Genomic DNA, 27,895 nt, shown 5'->3' on the forward strand with positions numbered 1-27,895 from the left:
AGTTGATACTCACCATATAGCGGGGATGCTGAGTCGCAGATAGGCACAACAAAAAGACTTTCATGATTACAGCTTCGGCCATTGGCCTCCATCAACAATAGACACACACACACACACACACACACACACACACACACACACAAATGCAAGTAACGTGTGTGTGGAGGTGGGGAGGGGGGGGGGGGGGGTTGTTGACGAAGACCAATGGCCGAAAGCTTTAAATGTGAAAGTCTTTTTGTTGTGCCTACGTGTGACTTAGCTATATGGTGAGTAGCAACTTTCCTTCTCACAATATTGCTACATTCCATCCTGGATTTTCCATTGTTTGATTTCTACAAAGAAAAATGCAGGCACAGTGCCATTTTGGGAAACATATTTACATCATAAAAGAAGGGGCACTTACTCATGGCAACAGATGCACTGAAATATGTTCAAGGGTACACCTCTCACAAAATACCTCTTTATGTAAGCTAGCACATGCATGCCCACACACATAAGCGCGCGCGCGCGCGCGCACACACACACACACACACACACACACACACACACACACACACACAGAAATCAGTAGCAGTCTTCCCTGAGAATCAAATTCTCCAACTCCATCATTTAGAAAAGAAAACACATTTTAGGGGTTACAAACATGTTTTATTAAATCATTATCTTACTGCCTTGTTTTACATTCATTTCTTAGCATGAAAGGAAAGTGGAAAAGAAGATACACTAGATGAAAAAACATTAGAATGGCATGGCTAATTCATATCTCACTGTTTCCTACAGAAAATCATGCATTACAGAGAATCTGAGCACAGATCATCTATTGCATTTTGAAGAACTTAATACAGTATGAATGGTAATCAGAAAATCTGCATACACTGTAGGGCTTAAGAGTAAGGATACATATGAGAAATGAGAAGCTTGTAAAGAGTAAAATTGGGATACACATGAAGTGTGAAGCAGATTAGATGGAAGGGTCAGTACACAGATCCTTTCATGTTACCTGTGATGATGATGACTCTGTCGCAAGAATACTTATCATTATGCACTTCCCAGTGCTTTTGCATGCATTAGTACATAGGTGCAAAGGGCAAACAATGGAACTATATCACTTACACTCATGTGATATGAAAACTTCTTCAGTATTTTTCGGTGCTTACTTTTTTTATATTTGATATATGTATCTGATCTACTTCTTATTTTTAAAGTAATAAATGTAACAGATAGTGAGATTGCACTGTGAAAAACACAGCATTCAGCACCTATAGCTGAAATGTTGGATTGAAAACTTTTTAACAAAGGCATATGAGCACATCTGAGACTGCATTATTTTAATATGCCGATAGAGGTCTGTATATGCAATATAAAATCATTTTTATTTTGTTTATGGGCTCCAAACACACAGTCATGAAAATTTCTGATCATTCTAACACCTCTCTTCTCTTTGCATTTTATCAGTATCTGCTTGTTTATGAAGGCTGCTGCATATTGTCTTTTCCCTAGCTTTATCATTTTCATGAAGTTTGGCAACTTCTTTCAGCTGGCACTCTACCAAAAAAAATCAGTACCCTCACTAAGTAGTTTGTCAACCAATCTAGACTAGTGCAGTAAGCTGTAACTAACAGAAAAAAGACTTCAGAATGCTGCAGACAGATATACTTTCAAAACAATATGAACAGGTGCATCACAGATAATTATACCAAACCTAAACTCAAACAAAGTTGTCACCTTGTGTTCTGTATGACAATGCTTCCTAACACAGCAGATACGTTTGACCTCAGTTGTCTGTCTGAAACTGCGCCTTCCAAATCTTGTAACCATCACTTTACTCTCAAACTGGTTTTAACTATAGGAAGAGCTGCAAGGTAATAATGATAATGACATATTTGACACTGAAAGATGGTTACCGGTGCATGACAAAATATTTTAGTTTCTTAAAATTGCAATATTTGAAGGGGGAGTGGAAAGGGGGGGGGGGGCAGATATGCAGAAGAGGATGGGGTTCATTACAATGTAGCTTTCTATCTGAAAGAATGGTAGAAATTATCCAGTAACATTACTGGAACTAGGCCACAGCATTGACTTTCTGCACATTTCTCTTAAGTCAAGGAAATTTGTATGTGATATGATTATATGCATGCCATTCATAATTTGTCTTACCTTTTCAATATGTTCTGGATATTTTTCCAGTAGTAACTCAAATGCTTTCAGCCTGTGCACAAGGCCTTTTGTGTAATCAAGACGATCTACTCCCAAAACAAATTTCTGGTTTGTAGGTAATACCTAGAACACACAAAATCACCTGTAAAAATTTTAGTCACTTGGTACAACATTTCACTGCTACAACTGTTCATACGTATCAGCAATGCAATAATCCTTCAAATCAAGTGACAAATCAGAGCTTAGGAAAAACATTCTCTTCCATAAATTAAGGAATCTATGGAACTTACAAGAAAATCTTGTATTGTCATGGCACCAAATAGACTAAACTGCAGTGGAGAAACACAGGAAATATGTGGCAAACTTATGTTATACAAGTTTGATGCACAGTAGCAGGAGCCACAAAAAAGAACATGGGACAGCTAGCACATCTGGATGGAACTACTCATACACAAATCTGTGGTAGACAGAAGGCTGCCACATTCATCACAAAGTGGATCACGATTTCTACATCTCTTGTAGCATCAGTTCGAGGTTGCAGGGAATATCGTACAATGGAAAAGAGGGAGGGTGGGGGTCAGCAGTACAGGTAAAGTCGGAGTGTCCAAATATGTTCGCACAGCGCCCACTGTGCCCTGGAAGAGACCTTATGAAAACCTCTGGGTTTCAGATCTCCTCTGAGACCACATCGTCAACTCTACGAGATTACTCTATTCATCTGGCAACCCAGCAGGTACATTATTCTCAATGACTTCACACATCTTGGTGAAAGTCTTGTCCAGCCCACTAGGAAAGGAGCCAGGAAAAGAGGGACAGTTTTCTGACTGTGAATGAGTTACAGTTTAGCCTGGAGAGCTATTCCCAAATTCTATTAATCTGTCACACATTTCAAATTACAAGCCTGCCAATACTGAGCAAAGCGACCAATGTTATGGTGCCAGTGTTTCTGTCAGAGAAGCACAGTGTACATCACTTGTTTCCTAGGGCTACTGCAATTACTGGAGCCTATAAGGATGACAGCTAACAATGATATTGGATCTTATTTTCATCTGATGGACGATAATACCCAGTCATGAACAGATGCCCTGGTGGGCGACTACCTTCAATATGAATACTTCACTTGCTTAGAGTGGCCAGCTGGCTCCACAGACTTACATGTGACTGAACCTGAGGAAGGAAGGAAAACAGGTTCAGTGCTCTACTGACTGTGAGATGATAACGGAAGAAGCAGCAGCACACATAGTAGAAGGATGGAAAAGGAAACTAGTCGCATATTTTCTCAAGAAACAGCCTCAGTGTTGGCCCAGTGTAGTTTAGGGACAGCATGAAAAAACATAAATATGGATGGCCTGACTGATATCTGAATTACTGTTCTTTTGAATGCAAGTAAGATGTTTTATACACTATGACACATACACTCCTGGAAATGGAAAAATGAACACATTGACACCGGTGTGTCAGACCCACCATACTTGCTCCGGACACTGCGAGAGGGCTGTACAAGCAATGATCACACGCACGGCACAGCGGACACACCAGGAACCGCGGTGTTGGCCGTCGAATGGCGCTAGCTGCGCAGCATTTGTGCACCGCCACCGTCAGTGTCAGCCAGTTTGCCGTGGCATACGGAGCTCCATCGCAGTCTTTAACACTGGTAGCATGCCGCGACAGCATGGACGTGAACCGTATGTGCAGTTGACGGACTTTGAGCGAGGGCGTATAGTGGGCATGCGGGAGGCCGGGTGGACGTACCGCTGAATTGCTCAACACGTGGGGCGTGAGGTCTCCACAGTACATCGATGTTGTCGCCAGTGGTCGGCGGAAGGTGCACGTGCCCGTCGACCTGGGACCGGACCGCAGCGACGCACGGATGCACGCCAAGACCGTAGGATCCTACGCAGTGCCGTAGGGGACCGCACCGCCACTTCCCAGCAAATTAGGGACACTGTTACTCCTGGGGTATCGGCGAGGACCATTCGCAACCGTCTCCATGAAGCTGGGCTACGGTCCCGCACACCGTTAGGCTGTCTTCCGCTCACGCCCCAACATCGTGCAGCCCGCCTCCAGTGGTGTCGCGACAGGCGTGAATGGAGGGACGAATGGAGACGTGTCGTCTTCAGCGATGAGAGTCGCTTCTGCCTTGGTGCCAATGATGGTCGTATGCGTGTTTGGCGCCGTGCAGGTGAGCACCACAATCAGGACTGCATACGACCGAGGCACACAGGGCCAACACCCGGCATCATGGTCTGGGGAGCGATCTCCTACACTGGCCGTACACCACTGGTGATCATCGAGGGGACACTGAATAGTGCACGGTACATCCAAACCGTCATCGAACCCATCGTTCTACCATTCCTAGACCGGCAAGGGAACTTGCTGTTCCAACAGGACAATGCACGTCCGCATGTATCCCGTGCCACCCAACGTGCTCTAGAAGGTGTAAGTCAACTACCCTGGCCAGCAAGATCTCCGGATCTGTCCCCCATTGAGCATGTTTGGGACTGGATGAAGCGTCGTCTCACGCGGTCTGCACGTCCAGCACGAACGCTGGTCCAACTGAGGCGCCAGGTGGAAATGGCATGGCAAGCCGTTCCACAGGACTACATCCAGCATCTCTACGATCGTCTCCATGGGAGAATAGCAGCCTGCATTGCTGCGAAAGGTGGATATACACTGTACTAGTGCCGACATTGTGCATGCTCTGTTGCCTGTGTCTATGTGCCTGTGGTTCTGTCAGTGTGATCATGTGATGTATCTGACCCCAGGAATGTGTCAATAAAGTTTCCCCTTCCTGGGACAATGAATTCACGGTGTTCTTATTTCAATTTCCAGGAGTGTAGTTCAATGGATGAATTGGCATGGTCCACACTAGGCTAAAAGACTGCAGCTACCCCACCACCATTTCAACACCAGATGCCACTTGTCACAGAAAGGAAAACATTATCACTAGCTACACTGGATGGCTCAGTCCAAATTATGGGAAGCCAATTTGCACAACCTATACTGCCATACAATGATATCAACCCTGCAATAACATTCTGTATGCTGCTAGCAGAGGCTTGACCAAAGTAAGTGCCACGAACGTGACCTGAGGCTTGTTTCAGTATACCTAGTACTGGTGCAACTACTGGAACATATACAAGCACAATGCTTTTTGTTGTTTCAGAGATATCCAAGATCCCTTAAATTATAGACAGGAATGTATCTGACATGATTATTGTACTTATATAACAAAAACAGGGAAAAACCACCAATGCTGTAAGTGACACACTCAAATAAAGTAGACTGGTGATTAAACTAGTGGCACTGAAATGATCTGTAATTGTGCAAAATAAATATTGCTGAATTGCATCAGAAGCAGACTTCTTGGAATGACAATCACAGGATCTACTTTTTATCAAAAGGGAAATTCAGATGAGAATACTAATAAATTATGAGACAAAATTTACCTTCAGGAAGTGAAATGCATAGTACTACTGATAGACAAGTGTATGAGTAAAAGTTACAATACTGTCCAAGCTTCTGGAATGTTACTTGGTCTACCCTCACAACAGGTGGGTCCATCTTATCCTGGAGTCTGAGCAAGCTGCCCTTCCTTTTTAATCTTCCCTGATGAAGTAACTGACAGTTCCAAAGGCTACTATAGTATCATTACTTTAATGTGTACCAACCGGCAGTACTGCAGGACGTACTTTCTCTGTTATATTTCCCCTCATCATACACTCCTTTATTCTTGGAAACCAGAGGGAACGGAATGTGGTGAGAATACAGTCAATCCCAGCAGGTGGCTTGGAGGTAGAGGTCTATGATTCATTGGCTGACAAAAGAAACCAAGCACCACAATATTTCAAAGTCAGACCTTATCAGATGCACAGATCCATGGAAAGATTATATGCCCCTATTCATCTCTTTGTGTTGCTGGAGCAGAGAATTTAGATACTGCCAGTTTCTAGAGGGTGTTCTATTCACATTACACCCTCTGGAGTTGCCATATGATAACAGGAGGCAGTTACATAATGAACATCTTCCTATATCTTAAGCACTGTGGCATAATATTTCCAATAATTTCGCACTTTTTCCCAATATTGACATAATTCTCGGGCATGCAGATTTCTGCAGCCTATCTGATGATGACAGCACAGGTAGATGTCACTTTTAGTGACTTCCTGTTCTGTCGCACTTCAGCCACAACAGACATAGTCATAGCCGCAAACACACTGTGGCATAAGCTTCTGCCTTCTGAGACAGTAATGTTACATAGACCATCTATCTCATGATCTCATTACTGGAACAAATGTTACATTAGCGAGGCACCGTACCAAGCACTGTATTTATTTCAGAAATCACACCACAGCACACAACCACAAAAAAATGTCCCACAATAGAGTAACCATCTCCAGTGACAATGCCAGCCCCCCCCCCCCCCCCCTCCACCACCCCACCCACGATGCCTGCCCAGGACTGACATGGACCACAAACGGATATGATACAGGTACAATAAGAGCATGTACCACTACAACATCTCAGTGCAGCAGAACACCTGGTGATGGTACATTTGTCGATACTGAAATCTTGAGCCTCTTACACACTTGTGTGGGACGGAATAGCTGACACATTCTATCTCAACAACTGTATATTCTCTCCTACATTGGTGCTGGATAGAGATCAAACAACTGAAAGTTATGTCTTGTGTAAAAAAGAAAATACAACAAAATATGTTGCAAAACTTGAGTTATTCTATCATATTTGCATCTGTGTATACCACCTGACAATGTTATTTGCGACACGCAGAAATATTACTAGTAAATCAGTAAAACAGGCAACATATCAGATTGAAAATCCAGTCCTAAAGTGAAAAAAAGCTTGGATAAAGAAGGAAGTGAAAGATGGCACTGGAAGTACAAATAAATTTAATAACATTTCGGACTTTAACGTAATCTGTAATAACGCTGAATGATGTTGCACATCACAACTTACTTTAGGTGCAACTTCGGCCATCTTGACAAACCGGTCATATGGAATACCGATAGGCAAGGGCCTAACGAGCACTGTGCGGCCACCATGTTCAACAAGCAGTCCTTTTCTGTCTACACGGCAACCCAGTCTCCTTTGGCAGCAGTCGATGAAATTGAGACAGTAATCCTCAATGTGGAATCCCACCATGTCATTACCTAAGTATATAGTCAAGAAATTAAACAATGGAAAGTCCAGGTTGGAATGTCAACAATATTACTATAAAGATGATACAATGATACGCAGAAAGGCATAACGAAAACTATGTTACACACTGAGCTTTCGGTCAAAGCCTTCTTCAGAAAGTAATGCACACCACATTCACACAAGCAAGCACACTTCATGCAGAAGTGACTATTATGCGAGGTGTGCTTGCTTGTGTGTCATATTTACAGTGAGGAACAATTACAAAGATTGTAAATTAAATACAGCAACCAGCCACAAACAATATTGCTGTTATCAAGTTCTAATTCTTATGATCTGTTTTCCCATCAAATACCTAACATGAAATGTCCAGTTATAGCAAGTGTGATACTATACAAATATCTCCTACCATTACAGAAGTCTTACAGCTGCTACCATGTATTTCCTCTTTTGTTACAATTGTAAGCAATGGAACAAGTGGCACACAGAATTTACAGCTTATGTGCTGATTTTATTGCAAGGCAAATGTGCTATTTGCAAAACTTAACAATTTCAGAAGCCTAATGTGCATTTACAATCATTTCCATCAGATTAAAATTATAAGGAGCATCAGAAGATTTTACAAACCATAAAGAAAACCACAGATATATTAACTGGCTTTCTTTCTGGTCTGTAAATCTTCTGATACTTGAAAAAAAAGTAGTCACTGATAGTTATTTGTTGTAAATGTAGCCTGAGGGGGAATTTCAGTCCTTCCATTCTTTGTGACCCCTCCTTCTGTTACTACCAACGAGTTGTCACTGGTTGCCCAAAGGAGATAAATGATTGCAGATCTCATGATAATATCATTCATAATGTGATTGCAATATCAGTAGATTAAGAAAGAAACATCATCTTCCAAATAGATGTCTATCACTGTTGTTGTTTATGTGCAAGAAAACACTTTACTTCCAGAGCTTTCATTGACAACTTTACCACTGTGTTCCCATTTATTCAAGCATTTACATGTTTGCTGTTAGTACAACACATTTGTTATCTGCTTGTTATGCGATTAATATGGCTCAATTCTATGATAATCAAGATCAAGATCATACACACGCTGCATGATTTTTTTCACGACAGAAAGAATGTCAGAAAAACTGAAATCCTGGTAGCACTAAAGATTGCAACAGCAAGAGCGTGAGGTGGTGTACTACAAATAGTTCGGAAGAAGTGCATCTTCATGCTTTCGCGGCATAAAGACTGTTCCATAAAATTTTGGGTGTGCAGCCGCATAAATTATTCTTCTTATTCTTCTAATATTTCGGCTGAATACTGTACAGCCATCTTCAGAGTGAGCCAAGGTAACTAACGCTCCCGCAACTGTTCCGTCCTTTTAAACTTTAGAACTGAACCAATGCGTATGCAGCCAAAGATACACAAGGTGCCAGAGATGTTGACACACAGCAAAGAGGTGTAACATATGCATGGAAATTAAATCTATGGCTGCACAGTCAATCCACATGGTGATATCCATGTGTCACAGAGAGCTGCACCGCCACAATGTCTTTGTAATTAATTACACGAATTGCCGGATTCCATGATTTGTCCAAGATGAAGCCACTATCTCTATTACTTAAATCCGTTGCCAACTGAATTTCAATTGCTTCTTTCACTGATGAGTCCCTGAAAGATGAAGTCGAGGCCAAAATTTCGACATTATAGTACACAATAGAGAGCCCAGTGTCCATACAGTGCTCCACTACTGCAGATTTATTAGGTTGTAAGAGACAGGTGTACCTGCGGTGCTCTATGCATCTCTCCTGGACTGTATGTGTCTTGATTATCATAGAACTGACCCATATTAATCCCTTAACAAACACATAACAAACTGTTTTCAATTTCAGATGGTATTCAGCCAAAATATTAGAAGAAGAAGCTGAATTTATTGGCTGTATGCTTTGAATGATCATTCCTGCCATGTCCCTTAATACTGACCATTCCTCAAAGGACACCCTGTATACCAGTAAAAGGGATACAATTTCTAACTTTCAGGACTAGTAGTTATTTCCTCGAGGATGAAAAAGCAATATGCTGGGTTAGGTTAAAAGGCAGTATGACTCCAGGATGAGAGAGACCCATCTGTAGCAAAGGTGTGGGTAGACAAAGACAAAAAAAAAGGTCACAGGTGCAAGGGGGAGGGGGGAGGGGGGTGGGAGTTTTTTTTTTTTTTTTTGTGGTTTTAGGGTGCACAACTTCAATGGTCATTAGCGCCCAGACTACGTTAGGAATGCACTGCGAGGCACAAGTTTAAAACAGCAACTAAAAGGGAAAACACGATAAAAGATTGACAGGCATAGGAGTAAAAAAACAGCATAATCAAGTGTCCTTAGACAGGTTTGTCAAGTTGATAAAACAAAGAACGCGAGCAGCTGCTCCTGGGTCATCCGCTAAAATGGCACCGAGAGTATATGGCAGGTCAAGATCAAGACGCAGTGTAGTAAAATCCGGACAGGACGTTAAAATGTGGTGGACCGTCAGCAATTGCCTACATGGGCAGAACGGCGCCGGCGCAGCTGTCAGCAGATGGCGATGGCTAAACCGGCAGTGTCCAATCCGTAACCGGGCCAAAACTACCTCCTCCCACCGAGAAGGGCGTGAGGAGGACGTCCAAGCCGCGGGAAGAGGTTTCAAGGCCCGAAGCTTGTTGTCCGTAAGTGCAGCCCAATCGGCATGCCACAGCGATAAAATGCGCCGACAAATGACCCTGCTACAATCTGATGAAGGGACACAACAAGAAGCTGTCTGAGACTGGAGGACCGCAGCCTTGGCCGCAACATCTGCAGCTTTGTTCCCAGGGATACCGACATGGTCAGGAACCCACATAAAGCTAACCGGAGAACCGTCGTCCACCAGCTGCTGAAGAGAGCGTTGGATCCGGTGCACGAAAGGGTGAACCAGATACGGATCACTGAGGCTCTGGATGGCGCTCAGGGAATCCGAGCAGATGACATATGCAGAATGTGGGTGGCGGCAGATGTAAAGAACAGCCTGGTAGAGGGCAAAGAGCTCAGCTGTGAAGACTGAACAATGGCCACGGAGCCGGTATTTGAAACTTTGTGCTCCGACAATAAAAGAACACCTGACCCCGTCATTGGTCTTAGAGCCATCTGCATAAATGAAGGTCATATTAATGAGCTTCGAATGAAGTTCGACAACATGGGAGTGGTATACCGAACCGGGGGTAACCTCCTTTGGGAGCGAGATGAGGTCAAGGTGAACGCGAACCTGAGCCTGGAGCCAAGGTGGCGTGTGGCTCTTGCCCACTCTAAAGGTTGCAGGGAGTGAAAAGTCAAGGTGTTGAAGGAGGCGACGAAAGCGAACTCCAGGGGGTAGCAGGGCAGAGACATACAACCCGTATTGACGATCGAGAGAGTCGTCAAAAAAGGAACGATAAGACGGGTGGTCGGGCATTGACAGTAGCCGACAGGCATACCGACAAAGCAGTATATCGCGCCAGTAGGTCAGTGGCAATTCACCGGCTTCAGCATGAAGACTCTCGACGGGGCTAGTATAAAACGCTCCGATCGCAAGACGTAAACCCCGATGTTGTATGGAGTTGAGGCAGTGTAAGATGGACGGCGGTGCAAAGGAGTATACGAAGCTCCCATAATCCAGCTTTGAGCAGACGATCGACTGATATAGGCGAAGTAGGACAGTTCGATCTACTCCCCATGACATACCACTGAGAACACGGAGGACATTTAGAGAACGGGTACAACGGGCAGCCAAATAAGACACATGTGGAGACCAGCTAAGTTTCCTGTCAAAGTAAGACCTAAAAATTTTGTTGTCTCCACGAATGGGAGAGCAACGGGACCGAGTCGTAAGGACGGTGGGAGAAACTCTTTGTAGCGCCAGAAGTTAATACAGACCGTCTTCTCGGCAGGAAAACTGAAGCCACTGACGACACTCCAGGAGTAAAGATGGTCAAGAGAATGCTGAAGACAGCGCTCCAGGAAACATGTATGCTGCGCGCTGCAATAGATGGTAAAATCGTCCACGAAAAGGGAGCCTGATACATCAGCTGGGAGGCAATCCATTATTGGATTGATCGCTATGGCGAAGAGAGCGACGCTCAAAACTGAGCCCTGTGGCACCCCATTCTCTTGGCGAAAGGTGTGACAGAACCCACACGTACCCTGATCTGTCGATCCATTAAAAAGGAACGAATAAAAAGAGGGAGGCGACCGCGAAGGCCCCATGCATGCATGGTGCGGAGATTGCCCGCCCTCCAACAGGTGTCTTAAGCCTTCTCCAAATCAAAGAACACAGCCGCGGTCGGGTGCTTCCGCAAGAAGTTATTCATAATGAAGGTCGACAAGGTAACCAGATGGTCAACAGCAGAGCGGCGCCTACGAAATCCACATTGTACATTGGTAAGTAGGCGTCGAGACTCGAGCAGCCAGACCAATCGAGAGTTAACCATTCGCTCCATCACTTTACAGACACAGCTGGTAAGCGAGATGGGTCGATAACTGGAAGGCAAGTGCTTGTCCCTCCCCGGTTTAGGAATCGGGACAACAATAGACTCGCGCCAGCATGCGGGAACATGCCCCTCAGTCCAGATGCGATTGTAAGTACGAAGAAGAAAACCTTTACCCGCAGGAGAAAGGTTCTTCAGCATCTGAATATGAATAGAATCAGGCCCTGGAGCGGAGGACCGTGACCGGGCAAGTGCATTTTCGAGTTCCCGCATGGTGAATGGGGCATTATAACTTTCACGATTCGAGGAGTGGAAGTTAGGTGGCCTAGCCTCCACTGCCTGTTTGCGGGGAAGGAAGGCAGGGTGGTAATGAGCAGAGCTCGAAACCTCTGCGAAAAAGCGGCCGAAGGCATTGGAGACATCCTCAGGGGCCACAAGGACATCATTCGCGACCGTCAAGCCAGAAACTGGTGAGTGGACCTTAGTGCCAGATAGCCGGCACAGGCTACCCCAGACAACAGGAGGAGGAGTAAAACTGTTGAAGGTGCTTGTGAAAGCAGCCCAGCTGGCTTTCTTTAATAATATGACGGCACTGTGCACGTAATCGTTTACAAGTGATACAATTCGCCACTGTAGGGGTGGCGTTTAAAGGTGCGTAAAGCACGTCGACGAGCACGTAAAGCGTCTCTACATGCTGCGGTCCACCAGGGGACCGGTACGCGACATGCAGAAGAAGTAGTGTGAGGGATGGAATATTCAGCAGCAGTGAGAATGACTTCCGTGAGGTGTGCGACCTGACTATCGCAGCTTGTGAAGGTTTGATCCTGAAAGGTCGCCCTGGAAGAGAAGAGCCCCCAGTCTGCTGTGGAGATGTTCCAACTAGTTGAGCACGGAGAGGGGGTATGATGCAGGAGATGGATGACACACGGGAAGTGGTCGCTCGAATATGTATCAGAAAGGGCATACCACTCAAACCGGCGCACAAGTTGGGTAGTACATATAGAGAGGTCTAAATGGGAATAGGTGTGAGATGTGTCCGAAAGAAAAGTAGGGGCGCCAGTATTGAGGCAGACAAGATTGAGCTGGTTGAAAAGGTCTGCTAACAGGGAGCCCCTCGGGCAGGATGCTGGAGAGCCCCAAAGGGGATGGTGGGCATTGAAGTCTCCAGTTAATAAAAATGGTGCAGGTAGCTGAGCAATAATTTGCATCATGTCTGCCCTGGTAACGGCAGACGACGATGGAGTGTAAACGGTACAAATGGAAAATGTAAAAGTGGGGAGAGTAATTCGGACAGCAACTGCCTGCAGGCCGGTGTGCAATGTGATGGGATCGTAGTAAATATCATCCCGGACCAGCAACATAACCCCTCCATGAGCCGGATTACCTACCACAGGGGGTAGGTCAAAACGCACAGAGGTGTAGTGTGCCAAGGCAATGTGATCGCATGGGCGTAGCTTCGTTTCCTGGAGGGCTACGACGAGCGGACGGTGCAAGCGGAGCAGCAACTTCAAGTCTCCTCGGTTGGAGCGAATGCTGAAAATATTCCAGTGAATAAGTGCCATCGTGAGAACGAAGGCCGCTGAGGGCCTGGCTTCGAGCGAGCACTGCCGCCGCTATCAGTAGGCGGACAGTCATTGTCCATTGGTTCTATAGGTTCATCGGCCATCTCATTAAGATGGCCGGGAGGAGGAGCTTCCTCCGCCGGTGGACGGCCAGATGTTCGGCTACCAGCGGTGCGGCCAGGCGAAACGGATGACGGCCTGGGGCGGCAACCGCTGGGTGGCGCAGGAGAAGAAATGCGCCGTGGCGGAGAAGGAGAACTGTGCTTCCTATGAGCCTTCTTGGAAGGTCGTTTAGTGGAAGTACTGGTCGACGGCTGGGAGTTCGAGGTATGTAGGAAGTCTGCACGGGACGGTTCCTTCTTGAAGGCCCATGCATCTGACTTCTGGGTCTTCGTCTTGGCAGAAGCTGATGAAGGTGCTTGTGTCTGAGGGGTGACGGGAGGAAGAGGAGACGTCGACCACGCGATCTTAGCACTGGCCGAACGGACGACCGTGGTACTGAAGGTCAGATCGCATGTCTGCGTCGCCACTTCCCTGGTAGTCCGAGGAGAGGTGAGGACAGTGCTGTATTTTCCCACTGGGAGCAGTGTGGGCTTCCTACTAGCAAATAGCTTGCGAGCAGCCGAGGTGGACACTTTCTCTTTGACCCGAATTTCTTGGATACAGCGTTCTTCCTTATAGACAGGACAGTCGCGGGAGGATGCGGCATGGTCACCCTGACAGTTCACACAATGAGGAGACGGAGGTGGACAGTCACCCTCATGGGCATCCCTGCCACAAGTGACAGATTTAGCCGCACTGGAACAAGACTGGCGAGTGTGATTAAAACGCTGACACTGGTAGCAACGCGTAGGTGTCGGGACAGAAATAACCTCGTAGCCCGCTTTGATACGCGACGGCAGCTGAACACTATCAAAGGTCAAGAAAAGTGTCCGGGTCGGTACAAGGTCATTGTTGACCTTTTTCATGACCCTATGGACAGCCGTCATGCCCTGCTCAGCGAGGAAAGACTGAATCTCCTCGTCAGTCAATCCGTCGAGTGATCGAGTATATACCACACCACGAGACGAATTCAAAGTGTGGTGAGCCTCCACCCAGACAGGGAACGTGTACAGGAGTGTGGCCTGAAGCAGTTTTTGTGCCTGAAAGGCGCTCTCAGTTTCTAGTAACAAGGTACCATTATGCAACCTGGTACACGACTTGACAGATCCGGCTATGGCATCTATGCCCTTCTGGATAACGAAAGGGTTGACAGAGGAAAAATCCTTGCCATCCTCAGATCGAGAAACTAAGGGGAACTGTGGGGCAGGCGGTAGTACTTTTGTCACTGGTGGCTGGTCAAGTTTCCGTTTATGGGCAGAAGTCGAGAGAGAAGAAGACGAGAAATCCATCGCGGAGGAATCCCCCATGATTGCCAGCGTCTCCAATGGCGCACTCCTTCCTTGTAGGGACCCTCTCCGAGGGCACTCCCGCCTTAGGTGAATGTTTACACCTCAGGTCACACCTCCCGAGAAACAGACGGAGGGACCAATCGGCATGGTCAGAAGGTATCAGCTCAGGCAATCACCCCTCCCTGGGCCTGGCCTTTACCAGGGGGTACGTGCGTGCCTTACTTGTCTACCCAGGGCGGGGAATTACGCATTACCCCGTCACTGGCTACGCGTGCGAACGCGTGGGTCGGCCTTCAAGCGCGCACAGGGAGGAAGGAAGAAGAGGAAAAAGAAGAGAGAGAGAGGGAGAGAGAGGACAGACTGTCTGAAACGCTGAGGCGGAGACCAGAGGAGAAGGCAAGGAGGAGAAGGCAAGGAGGAGAAGGCATGAGGAGAAGGCAAGGGAAAGAGTAAGGAAGACAGTGAGATGGAGAAGAACAAAGTAAGGAACCAACCGAAGGAAGGAAGAAACGAGAAGAAGTGAAAAACCAAAATGACCGCAAATATAGGTCGTGGAACCATCCGTCTCCGGACGCAGGCGGTAACTACCCCTTTGAGGGGGAGGGACTCCTTTTAGTCGCCTCTTACGACAGGCAGGAATACCTCGGGCCTATTCTAATCCCCGGACCTGCAGGGGGAGGGGTGGGAGGGTGTTGCCTGTGTGGATGTGTTGGAGGATAAGTCATTATCTCTGGAGTTATCGGAAACCATTACCAGGTGGGAGGATCCAAATAGCTCAAGCAGTGCAACAGGCACTCTGTTCCCTTGAGCTGATCAACACTTAACTGTCCATGTAATTGAAACAGAAATTACTTTATAAACTTGCAGATACATTGTAACAGTATATTTAGCAACAGTTTGTGTAATACTTCTTGCAAATACATCACATCAAAAACAGAGAGGGTCAACAATAGAGCTATAACTAATATTTCACAACAGTAGAGTTTGATGGCAAAACCAATGACTATTCTTTACTATTTGCCCCAAGGAGTCCATCTTTTTTCCATGTATTTTCACCATAAAAACTTTTCTGCACACCAATTTTGTGATATTTCTTTATTCATTTTATTTTCTTGGGACAATATGATTTACAACCTCAAATGAAATGTAATGCAGTTAAATATGTAGTCAAATATATACTTTAAGCTGCAATCAGGTCATGAACACACCCTCTGCGGGTGATATGCCTTGCAGTTGGTGTGGGAAAGGCTGAAGGCAGCGAGCTGCATGCCACTCTGTTTTTTGTGGCCATGAAGAAAACTTCTCTTTTTTAGGACAGTAACCTACAAGTTCAATAAATATGTTCAGTGCAAGTGGAACTTATAATTCAACCTATCATGACAAATGTTCAAATACTAGAAAAATATTGAACAGCTATTATTTTAAAACTGTACTAGGTTATCAAATACTTCTTTCAAAGTCCTTTTCTATGGCTATCAAATGCTTAAGATTCACAATCCATCCAATTCAGCAATTGCAGGCAGAATTTATACTGACTGATGAATAGAGTGAAGCTATGAGTAAGATAGAAGATTAGTGATTCATGTTCCACTGATAATGAGGACATTAGAAGAGGAGCATAAGCTTTGTCTGAACAGAGGAACAGGGTATGTAACAGTCTGTGTCCTAACATTTGCTATAAGTGATTTAAGGTAACCGTGAAAATTTTAAATGCAGATGGCCAGACAGGTAACTGAACCACAGTTTTCCCAGATGTGAGTCCAGAGCCTTAGCACCTGGCCGCCTCAGTCAGTGAGAATAGGGGAAGCATACAATCTGCCACTTTCTCTCCTTCACACCACATCACATGGCTACAGTGGAATTATAAGTGAAAAAATAGTAATGTGACAGTGAAAATGCTTAGAAGCATCAAGTCAACATTGTGCTATTGTGGTTTAGGTAAACTGCACAACAGTCAATAACACAGCAGACGCCAAATGATAGTCTGTAACTAGGTATAAAGTACATTGGTTGAAGAACAATGGATATATTTAAACAACAAAAATACAAAAGAGACCACTGAGTATTAAAAATACTAGGTGAAAAGGATACAGATGCAATAGATGGTGTACAGGTGGATACAAAGGAAATCCTGAAAGTCTTGAGATGCATCACAGAACACAGTCTAACAATTGTTCCCAATTTCTGAAAAAAATAAGTATCTTACCCCAAAAAACCATGTAGTGAGAAATAACAATAACCCTTCAACATACAGTACATCCTGCTGATATACGCATGTACAGCACATGGAGCAGTAGCAACCTAATTGTCCTACCAAGCACTTTACTGCAGATGGACAGTGGGAATCCAATCATGAAGGTTATCAAATAGCATTGCTTTTGTTTCTCAGAGTGGGCTCTACAGTAGCTTCCATACCCAAGATACAGCTAATGGAAGGTGGTGGCATTGTCACACCACTTTGAGATCTTGGGAGTTCTACATCATCACTGCTATGTCCCCAGCAGGAAGTCTGCTAGGTTACATTATTGCATTCAGCTGAGGTCCCATGTGCTTTAAAATCATGTTCACAAATTGTCTATGAATGGGGTCTCTCAGTCTTACAGCCCTATGAGAATCACAGTTAACCCCACACTTTTTGCCTGTGCTCGTTACATACAGGAATACCTTCAAAAGCAAACAACTCAGTTCACAGAGGGGAGAGGGAATCTCAGGATCCCATCTCTCAACTCTAATTCCAGGAGCATGTTTGGGACCCACTGCCATATGGAGGATATATTTGCAAGAAAAATGGAACTGACTTCCTATGGAGTTCATAGACATCACACTAACAGCAACATTACTGCATTTCCTATATTGTCATTCAGGGCAACATTACTTATGCTGAACCTAACTAACACATCTACTTTCTGCATTTCAAACACATTATAAATCTGTATGCAACTTTTTGGTCTGGAATTGTTTCTCCACATTTTATTTGTACTGTGTCATGCTCCACATTTTTGGCAAGGTATATACAATTAACATATAATTTCTCAACTTACATTTCTCCCAGTTTTTCTTCAATTTATGGAAGATGAGTGATGAATCGTAGCAAAGCACTTTGCTTCAGAAAATTTAATTCTTTATGTTGTAAAATAATTATGTTACACACTGTACCTCAGGCACATCTAAGTCAGCAGTTTGACCCTTTGGCCTCCATGTCAGTTTTCACATCCATCTGATTGCTCAAATGAAACCTACTTCGTTTAAAGTTTGAAACTATGTGTCACTGATTTGGTTAATTATTCAAATATAAATAATAGTGTCATGTCAATGCCATACAAGTAAAAATTGTGTTCTTCAATGACAAATCTTGTGCCGAGTCAAAACTGTATCCAAACAGAGGATAGAAATCTGTCCAAGATACTAGAAATAGTAAACTTTATTCCACTCTGATTCTCGGTTCTGTAAATTAATAACAGCCCATTATATCTCCACACACATCTAAAAATATAATCTTTCTCAAAGCGTGTTTAACAAATAATGTAACTCCTTGATGACAACATAGTTATGGGAAAATAATGAGTAATGCTAAATTAGGAAAGTATTCCACCAGTAATTCTAACTGGTTCGTACAGTTTTATTAGTTATTCCATTTGAATAATTGAAAATAGTAAAACTTCAAAAACATAAAATAAGAGAGGGGTTATTTGTTTTAGAAAATTTAAGGTCTGCTTCATATCTCTTAATTAAATCATAGAGAAAAAATGCATCAGAAGACACTAATAATGTGATTACTTTTCAACAACCACACCACAAATTTCTTATTTCAAAGCAATCCCAACCATGACTTTTTCGTGACTTTTTGGTCAGCACTAGTAACTGCTGAATCTTCTACATGTGTGATTTGCTGAAATTCATCAACTATCATTAATTTTTCTCATAGAATGGCTGTCAATAAGAACAAAATGAGTGGCATAAAATGTGACAAAACTAGCTAGCAGGAATTAAACAGAATCATATCATCTTATGAATTAATATTAAGATGAAATTTTTTTTATGAGCATTTACAAATTACATTAATACATTTGCAAAAAGCATACCATGGAAACACGTCAAATGTCTGAAAAAAAGATGAAAACGTTGATAGGGGATAAGATGACAATGCCCCAGAAGGAAACTAGAAACAAAGCCACTTTTCCTTATTGAGGTGTCATACCCAGCACTGAGAAGACAGCACAATAAACAAAGCCACACGGAGTGTCACCATTTGGAATAAGTGTCAGTGTGGCCCCCGACTTGCAAACAATATACAGTTCTGTGACACAAAAATGTTTCAAGCAGCATCATTCATAAAAAGAGAAACATTACTTTTTATTGCTGTTAGTAATTAAAGTTTACATTTAGAATCTAAAATATTCTATAAAATATTGCAGTGACTGTGTTGTTCAGAAGTACGATGCTAAGTGAAAGTGACTTCCAATTAGTCTCCCCTGTACAGGATATGCATAATGGATGTATGAGTGGTGGCTGTAGACACATGGAAGTTTGGAGCTGGCCAAGAGTCATGTTTCGATAACCTAATGGTAAGGCAACCGCTTGTGATATGCATAAATCTAGTTTAGAGTCCTGGTTTTGCATAAATTTTCATTGTCGTCATTCCATTATACAGCTGATGGTTGTCCATATTCACAACTGCGAATCCATTTCCTGTAAAATATTCTAGGTTTGAGTTTTAGCAGGAAATTTTATGTTTCTCTGTTCTCACTGTTGTAATAAAAAATCTCTCTCTCACTATACGTGCATAAACTGCTGCACTTGCATTTGACAACACTATACTGCAGATTGAACGGCAAAATAATAGCACCTATTTTCAACCTCCAAAACTATAACAGGATTCTACATCAACATAAGTGGTCCCCCAAAATTTCTGAAAGCATTACCCAGAGTGCAATGTGATATTAGATATTAGCTAGTATCTCCCTCAATCATAATATAAGCACCATAGTAAATTTTAGAATGAAAATGAATTTAACTTGAATGTATTTATATTTACAGCGATAAAAAAGAGAAATTATATCCAGCTTTTGTTAGTGTTTTATTTAACCACAAAATAATGAGTCAGTGAAACAACTGGTATGTCTTATTTCCAACAAATCTTCTGCTCATGGGCTAAGAACTGTCTTCACAGTAGATGAGCAGTTAAATTGGGTGAGTTGACAATACATCCACATTTAACAATGACAAACAGAGCGAACACATTAATGAGATGACATCACTGACAGTCTCAACTGTTTCTTAATACTAAATGTTAGCAACAGAGTCTTGTAATAATTAGAGCTGCTATTTCTGCCCCCCCCCCCCCCCCTCCCCAACCAAACATTTAAGTGAATTTAACAGTTTGACCTCTATAGGAGGTATTTTTAATAGTAAAACAATATTTACCAGAAAAGAAGTCACTGAGACCAATTAAACTACAAGAACTTTAAATGGACTGAAGAAAAATAATTTTTTAGAGAACATACCATATTTACTCGAATCTAAGCCGCACTTTTTTTCCGGTTTTTGTAATCCAAAAAACCGCCTGCGGCTTAGAATCGAGTGCAAAGCAAGCGGGAGTTCTGAAAAATGTTTGTGGGTGCCGCCACAACTAACTTCTGCCGTCGAATATATGTAGCGCCACACAGGCATGCTTTGTAGGCACAAAGATAAATACTGGCACCAAAATCTCTGCGTCAGTAAATAAATTTAAAAAAAAAAAAGTGGAAGACGAGCCTTTTTCCTCCGCCCAGAGTTTCGACCACTGCGTTTTGGTACATTATCCAACGAAGTAAATACAAATTCTGTATTGTTGATCTTCGAATGTAGCAGCATTTCAATGTACTACGAAAATCCGACTGGCAAGACTGTTTGGGATGTTTGTCAATATGACCAACTCTACGTTCTGAATTTTTTCCTACCCTGTGAGAAGAGATGGTTGCTAATAGGAGCTTTTATGAATTGTGAATCACATGTAGTATTCTCTTCGCCATAAGATTAATACGAATATAAACATTTTGCCATGTATTGTTTCGTGTTTGCTACTGTCTCATTTAAATCCTGTCTGTCTAATAAACTACGAAACTAGAGTGAGACAACAGCAAACGCGGAAGAATATACATATCATGTCATGTTTATATTCGTATTATTCTTATGCCTGATAGTGATACAGTCAGAAATGAAGCACGGCAACTGACTAGATTTTTAAATCTAAGATGACTCTAATTTCTGTGCAGAATGTAATGAACTAAAGAGGCGCCTGCAAAGATTTTCAAATGGAGAAAAATTTTCGCTAAAATTTCGTTCAGAACATCATCTATCATACGCAGTCTATTATTTGGTTCTTGTTGATCATTATCAAAGAAAGAAGTAGTGTAAGTCACAACAAATGTTTCGCTAATAAGACGACTCCTCTCTATTTTTTATTTGTAAGCGGCAGTAGCGCGCACAAAAGCAAGCCACGCCGCGAGTGGCGACAGGCCGTAAACACGCACTATCAGAATGCGACAAACAATGCATGACACAGTACAGTAATGCATTTTCAGCTTAGAGTGACGTAAACACCTATAACAAAGAGAACGGCACTTATCAGATCAAAGAAAAATAAGCAATCAATTCAAACCAGACGAAGCACGTGAAAAAGGAAGGATATCCGTATAAATACGGACAGAGCGCGTGACGCGTAGCAATGGCTACCTGGTAAACCGTAACTCCTAAGCTTACGACTCGAACCACACTACTGCAGCTGTATCGTCATTCATTCGACCTAAATTGTGTCTCATATTACAACTAGGCGAACTTTGTTTCGATTTGGAGGTGCGACCTAAAACTTTTCTCTCCCCTTGAATTTCGAGTCTCAAATTTCAGGTGCGGCTTAGATTCGGGAAAAATTTTTTTCCTTGATTTCGAGTCTCATTTTTCAGGTGCGGCTTAGATTCGAGTAAATACGGTACCTCACCTGAGTGAATCACAAGCAAGAAGGAAGGAAGATAAATGATGCTATTAAAATTATGCTAAACAGAAACATGCAGCCAAGGGCAAAAAGAAAAGAAAAATATTTTTGAAGCAGTATAAAATACAGATGTTATGTTCCTGCACCAATAGACATCAACAAGCCTATGACCCAAGTCAGTCACCAGTTGGTGGTAAATAAGACCACTCACAGTCAGTACAATAGAGTTAGGTTTATGTTTGTAGATAATCTTTTACATCTGACATGCTGATGTGCGGTGACCTTCATGGTAGTGGAAAGTGTGAAGCAATTTGTAACAGTAATTGATAATAGGTTTAAAAAATTCAATGACAGGATAGCCCAATAAAAACCAGTCATCTAATAAAATGCTTTTTTAGCAATCTTGGTTGTGAAGTTTTCTACACTAACCATACGATGCACACTGCCCCCTGAGTGACCATGTCAGGAATATATAACATGTTTTATCACTTACGTATAGTCAGTTTCTTCAAAACACTATGTTTTCTTACATTGAAGAGAATATGACTGGACTCAACACACACAAATGAGTCAGGCAGAGATTAGTGATACAGTTGTGTATGATTATCAATAAAGTTGAAGCAAATCATTCTGCGTCAGTGTCTCTCATATAATTTCTCAGAAACAATTTGTTATACTTACCAAGTATACCTTGCAGAATTTCATCAGACCATGGACACAGTCGAAAAATGTCCCACGGGGGAAATGGTATGTGTAGGAAGAATCCAAGCTTCAACCTTAAATTTGATTCTTCTGCAATCTGAAATCAACATATCTAGATTGACAAAAGTGTAACAAGTGTCACACATGAAGGGATGGCATAAACGTAACAACAAATTCCACGATGCAAAAATGATTGTTAAATGAGGCAGTTAGCTAAAAGCAGTGAAACAGCGAAATAATTCATTATTCTCTAATGCAATAGTTCACTGAAACTTACAAGTTGTCAAAAGTACGATTCATGACCCATCATTCCTCTACTACACAGTCACGTGTGTGTTAACTTAGATTTCCCTCCCATAAAAAATTGATCAAAGTCTACTATGGATTCTATCTACATTAGATTTACAAATTTCTACAGCACATTATCCAATAAGTTTACACTTCATTCATTTGTCTCAATTTTACAATGATCCAAAATTCACATACTAACATTATCAGAAACAAATACCATGTTGGCATTTTTATTTAATGAAGCTTTAAGACAATTAAATAAAATTTTATGATTCCAGTTCTGAATTTATTGCTATCCATTCATATCGAAAGAAGAGTTCACTTGAGAAAACTGTAAACCACTACAAACAGAGAGTATGGCTCTTCAGCACTTACTTACACCCAGGAGGCAAAATGCTTGTACCTACAGAAACGTCTTTGTCTCCCCTCATTCCCATATCAGGTGGGTCCCCTCTCATCCTGGGGAATGAGTGACATGTCCTCTCCCCCCCCCCCCCCCCCCCCCAGTCCTAAAACTTCTCTCTATATTCTTCCTACCAAACAAACTAACAGCTCTGAAAAATTACAAATAGTTTTCTTTCTACTTTCAATGTGTAACAGCAACAATGAATATACTTTCTAATGCCAAATACTGGTTTCCTGTTATACTTCCATTCATTCACTCATTGTGTTTGTAGTCCCCCTCATCTTTGCTAACTTAATATCTACAACAACAAATACTGCTACTGGTCACGCAGCTAGCAGAAATCTTCAATACTATAATCAGATAATTTGTAGGAGTAGCTAATAAGGTATTTATTTATTTTCTTCTGAATTTGTTGGGATTCCCTGTCTCTTGCCTTATGTTTATGGGGTTCATTCAATACTTTTGAACCAGAATAAAGAATAATGGTAAGTAGACAATGTATACATTAAGTTATGGTTTTTTATTGTGATTATAGTTGTGTAATCACACTTAAACAAATTAATTTTTATTGCCAGCAACAAATAATGTTGAAAAGTGGAAGTGACAACCCTACCCTTTGAAGAAGCTTCTGGTCACTTTTGCTGAAAAGAAACTCCCCTCATTTTAACTATGTTGTTCTAGAAGATAATTCCATAAGGCAGCAGGACCTCAAAAATATGGAGAATATGCTAATGCCAATGCCTTTAAGATGCAGTGTTTATCTGGTGTATGATAAGCAATATCTACTTCTGGTACCACCCCGTTTCTTGTAGGTGTTTGAACTGAATGTGCGCAACTGCGGTAAAGGGAACCTGTGACAGAAAACATGTCAGCAACCTACTGAACTGCAAGTTTTGTCCAGAAGCCGATAGTCATGCCATCCTAAAACCTCAATTTACAAATCAGCACATATTTAGTGTGTGCAGAGGTACAAAGTATGGGACTACTTGTAAAAACAAGGTCCGCGAAGAGCTCAACAGACAAGGTTCAAAACTTTCCTTTGCCTATCCTGTCTTATAGTTTGAAGTGCTGTGTCATAACCAAGAAAAACTGAGATTCTTCTGCATGCCATCAAAAGGGCAAACATCATGTATAATGCACAAAAAATTATATTGTTCAAGTACAAAACAAGGACGTTTTGGAGTACTACTAGGTACAAAATGCCCAAAAATTGGCAAAGTAAATGGTATTGAACTTCCAGATGGCAGTAACAGTGAGAAAAATGATATGAAATTAAAATCATTGCCTACTAAATTCAATGACTTATTCCTAACAGTAGCTGAAAACATGACTTGAAATGGTCCACTGAAAGCAGATCTAATAAACTTATTTAGAAAGGCAATGCATGCTCCACCAGCAGCATTACTTTTGCCAGCTGATCTGTTATGATGGCCACACACATAACTGTATGCTCCACAGGCACACTTGCACAAGCATGCTCAAATTCCTCATGCCACCACACAACTCAAGTGTGCTTGTAGAAGCATTGAGGAAACACAATATGTAAAGTTAAGTGTTTAAAAAACAAGAATGTTAGTCCCATACTAACTATTTGCAGTATCTGTCTCACTGTATTGCTGCTTTTCTTCTCTTTTTCTCCACGTAATAGTGTATTCTCTGACTTGTCCTACATTACAGTTAAACATTTGTACAGAATGTAATTTAACAGTACCAAATAAAAAGTACATCAAATCAAATCAAACTGACGAATGCCTGCGCATGCCTCCCTATTCTTGGTACACATGCTCAATTGAGCACATGCATATACACACTCAAGCACGCTCGGGCAAGCACGCTTGTGCATGTGTATTTGTCGAGCAAGCAGTTACGTGTATGGGTGCCTTTCGAGAGAAGTTACTGGAAGGTAGTAGCGCTACTGGCTATGACAGAGTCTAAAAGGATTAAAGTCTTGTGCTGACTTGGTTGCGCCATCACTGAGTTACCTTTTAAGTCTGAAGTATATAGTAGCAACAAGAATAAAAAGAAGTGCATGTAAGAGACTAATCTCTTAATTATAGACAGACATGTTTCCTACACACATTATGACACTTTTTGAGAAGTTAGCTTACAATAAAATACTGAACCCGTCTTTTTGAGAATAACTTCTTTACGACAACTCAGTCTGATTTCCTCAAATACTTCTTTACTGAGAAGACAGTGTAGGATCTTGCAAACACAATTATATTAGAACTAAACAATACAAATCACCCAGCTGGCATTTTCTGTGATCTTGCCAAATACTTCTCATCGTGTAGATCATAAAATGATGGCTCGAAAAATAAAATAATATAGTGTTAAAGGTCTTCTCCTTGCATGGATGGAGACATATCTTAATAGCAGAAAACAGAGGTGAATGGTATGACAAGAATAATATTAAATTCAGAAGGAGCAACATTAAATGTGTCCTGCCCAACATTAAACTTGTCCTGCCCCTGTTCTTGATCTAAGTAAATTATTTCTTGAAAGTTTGGAGGACCTTCAAAAACAGTAATGTTTGCCAATTACTTTTGCTGATAAAAAGCCTAAACACATCCATAACACACACTGCCAGGAGAACAATGGAAAAAAATTACAACTGAATAAAAAGTACTCAGATTTCCAGCTGCTTCAAGTGATTAAAATCCCACAAGCTTTCAGCCAAGCACTCCTTGGCCATCGTCAAGTGGTATGACTGCCAGTGGACTGCTGGTACATTCCTTACATACTAAAGTTGCCAGATGTGATGTCACTGGTGCTTGCGGCATCACCATATATGGGCATACATTGACTCGGTCTTTGATGCGCCCGGTTCAACCACTGGATCCCACGCCAAGGTCAGTTGCAGGCTGCCGTCTCGACTAAAGGTGTTATCGGTGATTTTTATTTCCAATGGCTTCCTTAATTACACAATACCAGAAGTCATTCATGTGAGCCACGACAGAGGTTTCATCAAATTTGATCTGGTGACAGTTTCCTAAAGCATACTAAGCTAAAAGATTCCTCGATAATAGCATAGGCGATAAAACCTCTCATATTTCTTCCTGCTTTGTTCTATAGTGTCTACTGTTGGTCCGAAGTGAAACTGATCACATTCGCAACATATCTTGTATACCCCAGAATTTCAGAGAACTGGCACATCTTTAACTGGTCTCAGTAACTGCCCGATTTTTATCAGAAGGCTGAAGATCTATTTGATCTTGTGTCTTACCTTGCCCGACACAGAGCCACATGCAGCAAAAACAAGTTTCTTTTTCTACTCCTTGTCAGCAATCTTTTTGAGATTCTTGCTTGAAATCACTTAATTTATTTGATGAATGTTGTAGCCATAGTTCCTGAAGACCCCACATCAGTGGCTCACCTCATGGGACAGGTTATCAGCATCTGATATTCTCGCATGCTCCATCAACGCTTAGGACACAGTGCACTTCTGTGCTGGGTGATGATAGCTGATGTCGTGCAAGTGCAGATCAGTGTGACTAAGATTTCTATAGATGCTGTGCCCTAGGTAGCCATTCTGTTTACCGCAAATGAGCATGTTGATGATGGACAATCCACAGTCTTTTTCTACCTCCATGGCAAACTTGATATTATTGTTAATGCTATTAAGATGTTCAAAGAACCTTTCAAGCTCAAGTGATGAATGTGCTGTAAATGTATCAAAAGAAACAACTACGCTTTAATTGTTCAGTGTCTACGGCAATATCTTCTAAATTCTCCATAAAGAGGTTTGCGACAGCTGGAGCTAACAGGTTTCCTACCACAACACTATCCATCTGATCATAATACTGGCCAGTGAACAAAAAATAAGAAGATTTAAGAGTGTATCCAACTTAGAGACGTCACTTGCAAACAACTAATGTATTAGGTCCAAAGAGTCTTTCACATCAAAACTGACAATAATTTTATCCTCACTAATTTGAAAACTTAATTCAGCTGATTATATCAGCTGAGTTTTTAACATGATGGTCACAGTGTCCCACTGGCCAAGCATTTCATCAGATAGTGAACCAATGGGGGATAGAATGAGGCAGAATGGCATAACAACTTTAGGGATCTTAAGTAAAGTATAATCAACTGGTGCTCTATGTGTCTGAGGAATAACATTCTTAACCATATTGCCTTTCATCATAGAGTGCTTGGGCAGTGCTCAGCCTTGGCTATGGTGGGTGCTGGTAGCTTTGCTTTTGTGAGAATACTGTTCATTTCACGGCATATTTCAGGTGCTGTTTCACAGATAGGAACGTTCTGCGGTCTGGTGCCAAGTTAGGTCTTTTAATAAGTGCTGACATTACACCTGCGTCAATTTCACAGACAGGAATGTACCGTAGTCTGGTGCCAAGTTGGGTCTTTTCTTGAGTGGCGACATTACACTTGTGCCTATGTCTGTCACCATGTTGCACTGCGTTGTTGTTCAGAAAGCAGCTGAACTTCCCTTTCTGCTTCTTTGTAGTTAGTTTCTGTGATGATGATTCTTGGGAAACCATAGCTGTGTCAACCCAATTCCAGTCCAAGGCTATGAGCGTCTCTGATAGCTGCAGATGCAAGGTTCACTCTAACAGCTTCTGGGACTACGTAATTAAAGAAGTCATTGAAATAAAAATCAATGAGAGCACCCTTAATAGATACCGCAGCCTGCTGCTTAGTGTGGGATGGGATCCAGCAATTGCATGACTGAGGCAGGCACACTGAATGCAAGTCAATCCCATTTATGGCAATGTCATGTGAACCAGCGACACCACGGCCGGCAGTTAGTGTATATAAGGGTGTACCAGCAGC

General features: G+C 42.3%; 1 protein-coding gene across 3 annotated transcripts in view; it reads right to left on the reverse strand.

Moving 5' to 3' along the window:
* LOC124803094 (alpha,alpha-trehalose-phosphate synthase [UDP-forming]) overlaps positions 1-27,895 on the reverse strand; it is a 117,498-nt gene that overhangs the window by 83,491 nt on the left and 6,112 nt on the right. For all 3 annotated transcript variants that reach the window (XM_047264249.1, XM_047264248.1, XM_047264247.1), the window contains 3 exons: positions 22,384-22,501; positions 7,135-7,328; positions 2,158-2,280 (listed from right to left, as the gene is read on the reverse strand). In XM_047264249.1, coding sequence (XP_047120205.1) covers positions 2,158-2,280; positions 7,135-7,328; positions 22,384-22,501 — 435 coding nt within the window. The remainder of the gene's footprint in view (positions 1-2,157; positions 2,281-7,134; positions 7,329-22,383; positions 22,502-27,895) is intronic.

The sequence above is a fragment of the Schistocerca piceifrons genome, chromosome 6 (assembly GCF_021461385.2).
Source record: "Schistocerca piceifrons isolate TAMUIC-IGC-003096 chromosome 6, iqSchPice1.1, whole genome shotgun sequence".
NCBI classification, from domain to species: Eukaryota; Metazoa; Arthropoda; class Insecta; order Orthoptera; family Acrididae; genus Schistocerca; species Schistocerca piceifrons.